Source organism: Uloborus diversus, chromosome 1 (genome assembly GCF_026930045.1).
Source record: "Uloborus diversus isolate 005 chromosome 1, Udiv.v.3.1, whole genome shotgun sequence".
Lineage (NCBI taxonomy): Eukaryota > Metazoa > Arthropoda > Arachnida > Araneae > Uloboridae > Uloborus > Uloborus diversus.
This window is the reverse complement of record NC_072731.1, coordinates 172,499,636-172,514,108: the sequence shown is the minus strand read 5'-3', so window position 1 is coordinate 172,514,108 and position 14,473 is coordinate 172,499,636. Positions and strand designations below refer to the sequence as shown.

Below are 14,473 nucleotides of genomic sequence, written 5' to 3'. Positions count from 1 at the left end.
CTTTTTTTAATATTGTGCACTATTTCAAATACATATATATCTATGTATAACACATATCCATATTTTTTTCAATAACTGAAAATATTGGAAGACTTTTGAAAACAGAAATTTTTTTTAGCAAATTTATTATGTTAAAAGAATGATGCCTATTAATGTTAGCGTACAATATAAAATATTTAGTTAATAAGCAATGATTGCAAAGTATGAAGGTTTAACTTGTGATGAAAAGAGGTTATCAAAATTTGTTTTACATTTAAAACTGATGTTAAATGAAGTGCATATTAGATGTGTAAGTAATGTAGAGATGAATCAATGTTCTAGGAATGACATTTAATCAAGATATTTTACTAGTCTCTCTCATTGAGTTGTATTTCAACATACAGGTATTTTTACAGTTTTCCTTTTTTATGTTTCAAAACTAGTGTTAAGAGATTGAAACTTTACTGAATTGGTTTTTATTTACCTGTATGCCGAAAACGATATAACTATGAATGACTTTATGGGAGAGGGGGGACAAACTCGTAGTTATTCAGATATCATGTATACCTTTCCAAAATAAATATCAATCAGAATGGATTTAGTCCATTAAAACTTTTCGAATAAAATTTTAAGAAGGATGTGTTTGACAAGAAGTGTGAATGATCTACCACTTGAAATAACTCAAGGGCAGTTCTACCCAGGAGTGTTTGTTTGGATTACTCACTCTCTCTCTCTTTCTTATTAATAAGGCTGTGAGAAATTGGAAAATGTTCAAAGAGAAGTAGAGAGGGAACTCTCACAGAATTGTTCTATACAAGCCTGAATAACATTTCAAATGAGAAGATCAGCTGCCTGAGTGTTCAGCAGTGGTTGTCACATTGCAACAACAACGACGGACGATCACTATATTGTCAACTGACGAACAGAAACAAGCAACAGACTGCTGGAAAAAATTGCAGCTTACCTACTAAAAATTTTCACATTCTAGAGATCTTAAGATATAATTAAAAAGGTATAATTGTTAATTTCAGCACAATATTAAGTTTAAAAAATAATCTTGTGTTTTGTTCATCAGAAACTATTGCAGATTAGAAATTCAAAAAAATACAGTGCCTAATTATTTTAAGAAGATAGCATACTTAAGCCTCTATGATATATGCGTACCCCAAACCTTACCACCACAGTGCGCGAAGTTAGCCATGCATATTTCTTTGGTGAAACTAAATGAAGCTTCATTTTTGAAATTTGGAGGTAAGAAAATGGATACCAGAATGAATTTTACAAGCGAAAAAACATGAGGTAATCCTTATGACCTTAGTATTCAGAATGTGAAAGACGTAGCCTCATTATGAAGTAAATTTGTTTTTCAACATCATTGTGAAGCAATGATTAAACAAAATTACATCAAAAGTGTTGTATCATCTTATGTTTTCATGCTGGTTATAAATCTAACTTAAAAGTTGCTGGTTTCAATTTGAAATTAGTATTTGGTTCATTTTAATATGAAGCAAAATCCTTAGAAAATTATTAATCGCATTTTTGTGGAGTACATTCATCCAAATAAGTTGACATGCTTCATACATACCCTAGTGTAAATATTGAAATAACAAGAAGTCCACTCCCCTTCAGGATTATACAATTACATTGATATTAAGAATAAATGAATATTAATGCATTTATATCCTAATCTTATTTCTTGTTCTAAAAAAAAAGCTATATTTTTTATTTAAATTATTGAAATAACACGGATTGTGAATACGATAGCTTTAAAATATGATTAATGATTATGTTAACTTTTTGAAGTGAGGCGAGAAATTGATATGTCTCAGTTAAGGGGGGAAAAAAGGATTGATATTATTACAGAGTTTTTGAAATTTCTTTTAGTACATAACATTTTAGTATATAAGTATGAAAAATGGTTAAAATTTTTAAATACTTTATATTCTACAAAAATAAGTTCTTGCTATTTGAATTTTGGGCTGTGTAGGTGTATTAAGCGATATTATTGTATGTACATTTCTATTTACACGTCTCTGTACAAGAAGTTTCCTCCAATATTTTTCAACAGATTATTTTCACATGTCAAGTCCTTTGAGTTTTGAGGTATCTTTAAGCTATCTTGTTGGTCTGGTACTAGCTCTGGATTCTCCTCTAATTGCTCGCTGGACTTGTTCCAAATCTTTAGCCAAAGTTGATGTGTCTCCATCAATTGGATCTACAAGAACAAATTTTGAGACTACTCGTTCTTCACATATTGCTTTGGATTCAAATTCTCATCATAAAATAAAAACATTCTCTGAGAATTAAAATATTAAAGTAATGACTTCGATGTTTGGATTTAAAAACATCTGATTTTAGTATCAAAATGTTAGTTATATTTGATCTCTGTTTTTAATAAAAGATATTTTTTTCTTTTATCATACGCTATTTTAAATTCGCAGTTCTAGAGTTTAAATACGCGATTTGTGTGTTGATTTAAGGATTTCGCCAAAGAGGAAGCATTTCAATCTTGCGTGGACACTCTAGACAAAATTTTGCCGATAAAGGAAATTTTCGGAGATCAGAGGTACTTCCCATCGGGGGCGTATTGGTTACCGTACAATTTATTTTATATTCATATTAACTATAATTAATTATCGTTAGCATTTATTTTGTACCATATTTTTATTATTTCTACTTTTACTTAGTTATTAATTTCTTTTTTCATACTTGCCAACTTTTATGGCCTAGGTGTAAATTTTAAGCATTTTAGTTGTTTTTTACACGTTAGTCCTGATATTTTACGCATTTCGAAATCCGATCGCCTCCGCCTCTGGAAAGTTCTCCCGTTTTGGTTTGTTGTATATGACTCTAGCGCATGTATGTCACAAATTTTGTGTTTCCCATTATTTTTAACCTATCTCATATTCCATAGCAGAGGACTTGCACATTCGCTATTTTGCCGCACCCATTCGAAAATTTCAATCCAATTGCATACGAGTTGAACGTTGAACCAAGCTAGATGGTCCGTTTTTTTTTTTTTTTTTTTCTAAAACTTGATTAAAGACGTTTTGGATAGCAACGGCATACTGAAAATAAAGAATTAAGATAAATTATGTTTTAAATCGGGAAATGTTCGAGTTACTTAAATTCAGATCAGAAATTTTTTCATTACTTTGAAACTCCTTTAAAATTTTGGCGATCATATCAGTTGTTTTTAATGTTAAAATATATTAGCTTATTAGCATTTTGAATTCATATTTTTTCATCATTCTTAATTTAGTGCTTTCTTAATTTAATTTGAGCAAACTTTCAACCAGATGAGAGATAGTGTTGTGCGCGAAAAAATTTTGCTGATGCCCATTTCCAAAAGTTTTTCGTCTTGTAAATATAGTCGGAGATCGATTTAACGAATATATCGAAACCGACAACTTCGTTCATAAAATCAATGTGAACCGGGGAAAGGATATTTTTAAATAGTACCATAATTGCACTATCCACGCACAACCAAGAAACATAAAAATTTTGGACATTTTTTGAAGGAGATTTCTTTAATTCATACAAAGGATGCTTCTTTGCCTGAGTAAAAATGAATAATAATAATGAGTGTGAATGAATAAGTGCATCCGAAATTTAAGTACCATATTGTGTTACAGAAATGTTCTGAATTGAAAACATACTGACGCCAAAGTTGTGTTTCCTATCAGATTATAAAAAACATACCTTTCAACTTGGATTTTCCACCAGATTTTCTAATTCCCTTACTCTTCGGCATAAGCATCGAAAGAAGTGGAGGCAACTTTGAACCTGGTGTTGTAGGAGTGGGGGTGGATTCCGGAGATCTTTCCTCTTCGAACATGTCTTCGGCCTCAGGGGGAGTGTACTGTGGAGGGGATTTCGAGGCTCTGCTATTGTTTTCAACAGGTCTTGGAATCCCACTGCCCCAGGAATTCCTTCTCTGCCGTCTAAGACCCACCGGTTTCTTTTCTTCAGCTTCATCTTGGTTCTCCGAAATGTCACCCAAACTGAAAAAATCAGACAAGAAGAAAGGATCTTCGTTACTACTTTTAGTTTTTTTTTAACTTGGTTTTCGCTTTCTATATGTTTTGTGCTTTTTAAATCCAGTTCCTTGAAAAACGTAAAATCGATGTTTCACTCATTTCTATTTTTAGCAAAAAGTAGAAAATTAAATCAGTTGTTATTTCACACGCGAGGTTTATTTATTGCAATATGTCTCTCTCATATATATCTACATTAGAGTCTCCGAAAATTGTTATTTTCTGGCTATTATTGCATTTGCATGAAGAATAATGTTCTGCATTAAGCCATAACAACGTTATTCTGTCATTTAAAAAACAAAAACCCTTAAAAATTTGTTTATTTATCAATGTTTTAAGAGCACGAGTCTCCATCTGCGTATACAATAAATAAACTTGTTTACACACTCCTGCAAAGTAGTGAACATACTTACGTTAGTCTGACTTTGAGGTACAGATATGTTTTGGAACTCGTCAAATTTGACGGCCAATCTCTTTGTTAAATAACCAACCTGTCCCCGTCATAACATGAAAGATAATTTTCAAGTTTACTACATTGGCGTTGCTAAACAGCGAAACTAAAACATCGGCCACGATAACAATCGCAGAGTTCGCAGCTAAAATGTTTTGGTTCATTTACAGGAAGGGTTAAACTATTTATCTATATAACTTTCAGCCCACCGTAAGCCGCCGATAAAAGTATATTCAACAATATTTTTCATTGTATTTTCTCGCAATAAATTTTTATTTTATTTCCTCCAATTTTAAATTTTGATGAGTTTTAATTTCTATTTTCGGTGTAATATGTATCCTTTGAGTGTGAAAAATCAATCAGAAAGGACTTGTATTAAATTTTAGACGATCTTGACTTACTTCCGTAAAAACAATTTTTTTTTTTTTTTTTTTTCAAAAAAACTCTTATGGAGTAAGTTACTACAACTCAAGGGGTAAGTAATTACGATATGAAATATTTTCTATCTTAAAACTTGAAAATGGCTATTTTTCCGCCCTTGAACCACTGTGCGTCGCACCCCGGCAAGGAAAGTGACACAACTCAAAATTTGAGACAAATACGTACTAGCTACTGGTTTAAATTCTACATTTAAAACTCGGTCTTTAATATGTTGGTTTTGAAAAAAAATCACTTTTGTGAATGTGTGGGTGTTTCTTTTGTATTGTGAGTAGGCCTTTTTTTATCGTTATTATTCATAACTAATTGTAACTGTTTGTCGATCGATATTTTTTTTTTCCAAGTATTAACATAGTCTTTGGCAATTTTTTCTTGGTCAGAATGGGTTTGCGTTTGCTTTTTATTAACCTTTTGGATTGAAATTTACAGTGAATTTGATCTTGTTAATTTCTTCTTTTTTTCGTTTTCTTTTCAAAATTCTTTATAATTATGCAAATATTTGAGAATATGTTCCAACTGATTATGCCTTTTTTTTGCAAATGTTTAAGCATTATAAATATTATCTTGCCGACAACAAATTATTGTTTATTATACTCAAAAGAAAAAGTTTTTCTCTAAATTCAGTACAGTTCAGACAAATATATATATATTTTTAATATCATAAAGAATAGTTGCAATTGATTGTTGGAATAAACCTCATAGCGCAACACTTAAATTCCAATACTTTTATACATTTAAAATTAATTTGCAGAAGAGGGCAAGTCTAAAAAACGGAGATTTAAAAATAGTAATTCACATAAACTCACGTAAGTACGATTCATCACACCATCTAGTGATGAAAATATCATTATGCAATCTTTCTGCTACTTATTCATTGATGTTCTATAAATTCGTGCTTTTGAAGCCAAATTTTTACTTCAATAGATTGATTTTGATACTCTGCTGCCTCATCAAAAAATAAATTTATATTTAAAATAACAGTATATATCCAATTATTTAAATTGAAAACTCTTTAATTACAAACTTTATTATTTTTAGCTAATACCGAAAATACCGGTATTCTACCCATCAAATACCGGTATTACGAAATTGCAAAATAGCTCCAAATATCGGTATCCCGGTATACCGGTATTGCAATCGCTAATCACAGCATAATGTTTTCACGCGTATTGTACTATTTGCGACGAAATCACTAAAATCTACCCCTATTGCGTAAAAACTTGATTTTCTTGAATTCAGATTTGTTGAATCATGTCACTTTCCTTCTCAGAGTGCGACGTGTTACAATACATTGCACTTCTCCCTCAAGTAATTGTCTAGAAAATACATAGAGAAAAGAAATTACATAGAGAGGCCCCGCTATACTAAGAAATTGAAGCCGGAAGTTGCACCGCTGTATCCCAAGATCCTTAGCTTCTTGCTAAATATCTTGAGATACATTTTGATTCAAAACATTCTATTACTGCATCTCAATTGATTGTTAATTTAAACTTAGATATTGTTGCAAGTTTATGAGGCACGTTTTTGAAGTTGCATTACAACATGAATTAAAATGCAAACCAATCAGTCAGCTACTTTATTTGGTTGGTATAATAACCCCACCCAGGTATAATAACGCGCCGTCCCTATGTGCAAGGTCGTGCGGCGCACGACGGCGCCTGAGTCAAAAAGGCGCCAAGCTCTACCAATGAAAAATGTTCCAAATGGAGGGAAAAGTTTTCAAACCAAAAAATAAATAAATAAAATTGAACTTTTCATTATATCTATAAAAGTAGCGATGAAATTATACTGCTCATTTAAAACAAGCAATCCTCCTTGCTGCCTATCTATAAGGAAAAATTATTGCTTTTTTCCGTCTAAATATGCTATTCAAAAGCGTAATCTTTTACACTGAAAACACATGATACTAATTAATCCATACATTAGCATTTTTCTTCATATGTGGAGCCATGAATTGTATTTCTATAATTTCACAAGGTTGAGCATACGAAGCAGCGCAAGAAATTCGCTATTCCCTATTTTGGTTCTTGCGATAAATATGCTATATTATAATTCGTAGAATGTGTCTTTTTTTTATTTTTGACTATTGGTTGTGGTAATTTCACTGCAGCATGTTATCATACATTAAAAACTACGGTAAGCACATTTACATATTATTTACTTGTGCGTAATATGCATATATTGTAGACAATAATTTAGATTAACTTTTTAGTTCCGAAAAGACTTGACATTAATTACTCAATTCCTCCACCCCCTATTTCTTCAGCTATTTGTGTACTAGTGGTACTCGCACGGCTTTGTCCGTAGGAGAAAATCAAAAGGTCATTTGGTTCGCCTGTATATTTACAAATAATGGATGATGAATTTCTCGCCAATTTACTACATTCATTTGCTTACCCCTGTTACGGTTTCACGTTATGTTAATTTCGTAATTTATTCGTCCACGTTGTGATAATTTACTCGTTAAAATGTTCTTAAAATTGGAAGAGAAAAAGAACAAAATCGAATTTTCAAAAAAATCGCTTCGAGGTGCACCCCATGCTACAAACTATAATTTTGTACCAAATTTCATGAAAATCGGCCGAACGGTCTTGGCGCTGCGCCTCACAGAGATCCTGACAGAGAGAGATTAAATTGAAGAAATAGCTTTGGACAATGTGTTTGTTTTTGATATTACATTCAATGACTTTTTAACGATTTCATATTTTAGAATTATTCGTTTTACCCGCAAGTTTCAGTTTCAGATTTTAAGGTGGAATATTCTCTACAATATTATTCTTCAATTTATAAACATAATCAGTACCCTCCTGTTCCGTGGCTCAACCAGAGCGGGTAGGGGTCCACGGGGCACCCCTCTGGTTGCACCGCCCCATGGCCTCACAACCCAAAGCTTAGTTGAATGTTTTTCAACTAAGATGAGTTAAAAATATTTACTATTGAAAGGGGGGAAGGACGTGTCTTTGAAAAACAAAGTGATTTTAATAAGGAAAAAATAATGATGTTGCGGTAAAACTTGAATTTCTTTTCCGCTAATTGGTCAGCTACTCCCCCTCCGTCCTATTTCTTTTCTTTTTTCATAATTGTTTTTATTTTTTTCTAGTTTGAAAAAGTTAAGTTAGAATAGCCTCCAAACCACTTCTCGTAATATCCTAGAATACTGCTTAGGTTTTAGGACTTCAATTTTGAAACATTTTCCAGGGGAGAGCTCTAGAATTTCCTTCTTGTATAAATCTTCAAAGTTGTCTACAATTGCGTTTTTGAAGTTCAATTCTGAAAAATTGGAGGGGAGAAAAGGGGAATTGATTTCTATCTATTTTTCAAAAAAAACGATCGGGTAGAATCCCAGAGTTTCATTCCTTATTCTAACGCCAATAAATATAGCCTATATAATTACGTTTTAAGGCTTTAACTTATAAATTTCCATAGACCGCCATGTACCTTTTTTTCCCGTAACACCACCAAAGACCGTCTAAAATTGCGTTTTTACAACTACAAATTTCAAAATTTTTCCGGGGAGAATCCCCGGACCCATCTCACTAAGATAGATTTTTTTTCAATTTGTGGCCCCTAAAAATATTTTCTAGTGGCGCCACTGCTCCTGTAGTCATGTTTTGACAGGCATAAAAGTTTTATCAATTGTTCATCACTTAGAGATTAGATATATATTCAAAGAGGCTTTAACTTAGCTATCAAAATATTTTCTTCTTCCAAAACGCATTATTAGCACATTAGGGGAGCTGCTGAACTCAGAATAATTTCGAGATATGAAGTAAAAACGTACCGTATTGCGAAATTAAATATTCACACATTATTTTTTGTATAAATTAAATACCCAAAGTATTTTTTTCCAATTTATATTTGTCTACAAAACTTCCCTCCAAGTGTTAACTATATGTTCCTCGAACGCCAGAGCATAAAGGCGCTCAAAAGACATTTGCACGACGGCTCCGATCAGGCTTGTCGCGGCTCTGACCCCACCCATGATTGCACGGCTGTATCCCATAATTCCGGCTTCAATTTCATCTCCTTTTTACCCTAGACGGGGCTTCTCTGTGTAAATTTCCTTACTCTATGAGGAAACAGGAAGTTGAAATTTCCTACGAGCTGATGCCACCTTTCTGCATAAAAATTAAATGATCATTTGAAAAAAAAATAGAAGCATACCTTTTCCCTACTTTCCTCTTCGCTGGTGTTAATTGCTGACTTTGACGCGTCATTCGACCTTGCATCAAGGTGTTGTTTAGATTATTCATATGTTCTATCTAAAATGAAACAAATGAAATTCGATTAGTGAGGCTGAAATCTAATTGAATATCTGAATACCGATTTTGAAAGCAAAATTGTTTTTTCCATAAAGTGTTTACCTGATTGCAAAGATTTATTGTTGAGAAATTATGATGACTATGGTTGGAGAAAACCTAAAACCTGGCAGTATTGTGATAGCTACAAAGATCTCAATCACACCATTACGACGCTGCTGTGTTAGAGGTTGGCCGTAACTATAGGCATACGCTTATTTTGATATTTTGTAAATAGTCCAGTTGCTTACTTAAGGTAAAAGACACTCCGTGGGAAATTTCGTGAGGAAATTATGAGACCAATTCTAATACCTTCCTTATGGCCTATATAACTATGCCTCACCGGGTGTTTTGTTTGAATTCGTGTCAGACGGCCTGTGTGACGTCATTAATCCAAGATGGCGGCTGCACTATATATTGATGAAAAGTCTCGGTTTTGACACATTTTTGAGGCCTATTATGATTTTTTTTTAAACTTGTATTACATATATAATATTTTAATGCAATTACTTTTCAAATTTAAAAACAAATTGCCTATATAGAATAATTTTTTTTTCTTTCGTTATTTGTGATTTTTTATTCAGATTTTGTGAATTTTTTTAGTTACCAATAGCAGTTAAAAAGTATTTTGGAAAGCTTTCCTCTTGAACCTGCCAAATCATGCTGTTTGCTCTTTAACATTTCATTTAATCCAATCATTGCTTTAGTTTTATCAGAAAGCCTTGCCAGCTCTGGAGAGGTCAAAAAAAAAAAAAAAAAAAAAAAAAAAAATCGCGCTAAAGTATTTTTCTTTTGAGTTATATTTACTATTCCACCAATTACGTTCATTCTCCTATTCTCTTGCTCTAAAGCTTCATATGACCCTAAAGCACAAAATGGTACAGAAGACTTTTTAACAACCCAATTTCCTTCCATAAATTCATTCCAAAGATTTGGATGCTTAACTTTAAGACGCTTCATATCAGTCAGGTACCATGATATCATACTTGCATAATTTGTTAAATCCAAAGCGAAGAAATAGGGAACGAAAGCTTCCAATGAAGAAATGTGTAATTCCCAATTTCCTGACCTAACAGACCGTACAAAAAGTAGCGTAGTATCAATCATATGCACATATAACAAAGCAAGTTTAAATATTGGTCTTCCACTTGATTCTGTATCCTCAAAATCTTTCATTTTTTCATGTATTTTAAAATCTATTAATATCTGCATTACATTTGAGTAAAGTACTTTTGCTTCACCATACTTTTTTTCTTGAAAGCAATTGATTAGTTTTTGCACTTTATAATCGTTTTGAAATTTAATTTCTTCATTGTGTGTATAAAAGGCATCGAGATAACATTTGAATAGTGCAACTCTTAACGTAGAATGTGCTTCTATAGCCCGTCTAACACACTTTCCTGCAAGAATTTTTTACACTACAGTTTCACTGTATAACTCAGTCAAAGTGGCGTCAAGACCTGTACCATCTAAATATAACCCAATTGCTCGCAGCATAGACATAATCGTATGTAATTCACCAGGCCTAATAATCCAATTATGGGACAAGTTTTTGTTTGCCATAGCAAGTTTTAAAACTGGTTTGTATAACCCAATATCCATGGTGACTACTGTCGGTGAATTTTCTCCAAAAATATATTTAGTTACGTCTTCCAGTTTCTGCATGAAAGTAAGCTGTGTTGATGAAAAACTTGAGCTGCTATCGATGAGATGTAATACACAAACACGCGTTTCAGTGATCTGCTGTTTTTTAACTATAGAGTTGTACGCGGACAAGTTTGGAATTTGTAACAGGTTCAGGGCTTGATGCACTTCCATCATCTACGTCACTTTCAGATTCATGTAAATCATCATTAACAGATTCATGTTTTATTTGCTGAAAGCGGGCCATCATCCAAAAAATATCCTCTAAGTGGAACTGATTTAATATCTCACTTTCTGTTTTCTTTTCTTCTAATACTTCTCCAAATGCTGAACATTTGGGCTTACTTGTCTTTGCAATTTTATAAGATGTTATTTCAGTCAGGGACTGAGGTAATGTTGAAAGGGAACGGGCTGCTGAAGGGTGTGGTAAGAGAAAGTGGAATTGTCTATCCGAGTCTTTTTTCTGTTGATAAAGTACCATTACTGTGCCATGCAAAGTAACTTTTCCATAAGATGTGTCTTCAAGGAAATCAATGTTATCTGCAGCACAAAACAGAAATCTTGCCTTTATCAGATCAGGAGGAATATAGATCCCGCCACTGTCATCCATGCACCTTGTTACCTCATTCGCTATCTGTGTTTCCAAACGTAGAACTTAAGCATAATCAATCGAAACTCCTATTTTATGTAAAAAATCAATTATAAATTTGCTTCGGGTAGCAGAGTACATTGTAAGGCCAACATCAACTTGCAAAGGCATGTCTCGGGTGTGTCGATGAACAGTTTCTTTTGAAGCTTGGTACGGAGACGGTATTTTATACATGAATATGTGTGACAATCTTTTGCTTTGTTTAGCACGGTATTGTCCTGCACCTCAGAAGTAGAATTAATTTCAAAACTGATCAACTTCGGTTGGAACGGCATCAACTATCTGATTCTGATCAAGAGATCCTGTAAATATTCATTTCTGATGAGATAAAACTGCTTTGCGTAAAATGTTTGCTGCTTCAAAGATAGTTTTCATGTTTTTTCCAATGTCTATAAAATCATCTTCTGCATTAGCTAGGGTAACGTCTACAGTTGCCTTTAAAGACACGCGTTACGACTCATTTTACTCTTTTTGGATTACTAAATATAGCGTCATCCATTTCTTCTTGAATGAGATTTTTAATTTCTTTTCGCGTTTTATTTTTTCCTTCATTTTTATTTGCAATTGACTGATAATTCATTTCAAGGTCTGCTATTGTAGAAACATTTCCCTGAACAAGAAAATCATTTAATGCACACTGAAATTCTACGTCTGTTGCTTCATTAGAAATGTCTTGCGACTTTGTTACTGCATCAGGATCGCGATGTTTTCGTAAAACATTATGTACATGTTTTACCCAGCAAGATTTATGGTATAAAATATCCTTTGCATGAGGGTCTCCTGGATCCGTACAGTCACTGAGTTTAATTTTGAAAGTTTCATTTTTGGAAATTTCAATTGCTTTTTGTAATTGCTGACCTGCAGAATCTGTTTTTATCACCACCAATGGTTTTTTTACACTCCAATTTTTGAAGCAGAAAACACTTATTTTTGTCAACAACGACAATTTCGGATCTCGTTGTGTAGCCTACAACATTGTCTTCATGAATTGAAGTAGAACAGGGTGGTTCATTCTTATCCATTTCGTGTAATCTCTTACTTCTGTCCATGCTTGCTTTATGAGTGTACTTCTTGTAGCATTCTGCATGCCATGATGCGTTTTCATTCTTCGATTCTTCTACGGTCACATTCGTTAATCTTATCCTTAAGTAATGTATACTCTGTCATTCCATTCTGTTCTCTTCTTGATACATACTAACACTGTATCATAACCAATGGGTTTAATTAATCGGTCCTTAATCTGACAAAAAATACACAGTTTGTAATTTGTAGCCTTGCTTTTTTTAAAGATGGAGGCAAAGAAACTTGTAAATGAGTTTCTGGGATAGAATACATCGTGAATAAAACAGCAGAAATAGGTTAAGGAAAAAATAACCGTACTTGTAGATCAGATTATTCACCAACGAACCGGCAAACAATACTTTCTCTATTCAGAAGCTTTTTCTTCTACTCTCCCTACGAATTCCTTAAGAGCACCCCCGATCTAATACGATATTCTGTTAAACGATTACACAGTCGAACATCGTTAAAACGTACTCAAAGGAACATTCAAAGTAAATTTGTCCCAACAGTAGCTCGTTTTATCTGAAAAACAATAGTGTTGAGTGTGTTAAGTGATTTTCAACAGAAAGACTGCCCGCAAATGTAGTTTGCTTTAGCAGTAGTTCGTTATAATCGTGTTCGAATTAACGAGGTTCAACTGCACTAATGTTTAGGGATCTTAGCCTGAAAAATGAAAATATTTTTAACTGCGAAAGCTCACCCGAGATGCTTAAAAGTGTGCCAAGGTAATTAAAGGTTGCTAATTAAAGTGTGCCAAGGTAAAAAAATAGGATTTATCAGAATTTTCTTTAAAAATGAGTCAATAAACAAATAAATCAAATATTTTGTTTGTAATTTATAATAAGAAGGTGAATAGAATATTAATCAAGTAAATTCACCAGAAAATTATCACAAAATGCCCAAAAATAAGCTCATAATTTCAAAAACTCATCAAAGCCGCCATCTTGGATTGATGACGTCATACAAGCCGTCTGACACGAATTCAAGCAAAACACCCGGTGAGGCATAGTTATATAGACCATAAGGAATATATCAAAATTGGTCTCACAATTTCCTCACGAAATTTCCCACGGAATGTAGTATGCCCCCCTACTAAAAGTCATTTATTAAAAATTAATTCAGTCAGTAACTTTTAAAATTTTGCCTTGCAATGTCCTAGGCTGTCCCTCACCAGACATTACTCCGCTAGATTCTTTGAAAGTATCTAAAAGACGCAGTAGCTGCAATACTTGTTGAAGATTTTGAACCATTGGATCAGGAAAACAAATTATACGTTTAGTAGTGAAACAGCTCAAATGTTGAGCAATGCGTAGTAAGAATTGGAACACTGTCTTAACATTCGTCAAGCTTACAAAAGTGCTGGAATCAAAATTTCTTGAAGTAAGTAATTTTATTAAAATGTATTGAGAGAGCTTAAAAATCTTTCTTCAGTTTTGAGACATGCTCCTGCCTATCCATGTTAATTTTTGTACGCAACACATTAGGTGAAAACTATGAGGTAGAATTTTTGATTATTAATAATAATAAATGAAAAAAAAATGTGTAGAATTTTATAGCAAGGTAACTCAAAATGCTTTGTCATCAAATGAGTTACAGTATCTTGTTTTGAATAATCATCATGTTCAAAATAAAATTAGTGATGTAAGTTGGTTTGTTTTTGCGATATTTCCAATTACAAAATGTAGGGACACTTCATATGACTGTTATTTTCTTGCCCAATTCTTAATTAACTCTGTCTTTATTTATTTTTAAAAGGTTTTCAGAATTTCACGGACCTTGACTACTATTGAAATTTATGGTCTCAATGTTATTTGAAGTTTATCAGCGTACACCTACGGACAAAAAGAAATCGACTAGTTGATTCAAGATATACTTGCCGAAATGGCTTTTTTTTTTTCAACGACAGCTACTGTAC

General features: G+C 32.9%; 1 protein-coding gene across 1 annotated transcript in view; it reads right to left on the bottom strand.

Annotated features, from left to right (window-relative positions):
• Positions 1-3,514: 3,514 nt before the first annotated feature.
• The window catches only part of LOC129217115 (kinesin-like protein KIF12), a 50,660-nt gene continuing 39,701 nt past the window's right edge, over positions 3,515-14,473 (bottom strand). Inside the window, exons 16-19 of the mRNA XM_054851369.1 lie at positions 11,332-11,481; positions 10,795-10,862; positions 3,682-3,983; positions 3,515-3,537 (exon numbers count right to left, since the gene is read on the bottom strand). Coding sequence (XP_054707344.1) covers positions 3,515-3,537; positions 3,682-3,983; positions 10,795-10,862; positions 11,332-11,481 — 543 coding nt within the window. The remainder of the gene's footprint in view (positions 3,538-3,681; positions 3,984-10,794; positions 10,863-11,331; positions 11,482-14,473) is intronic.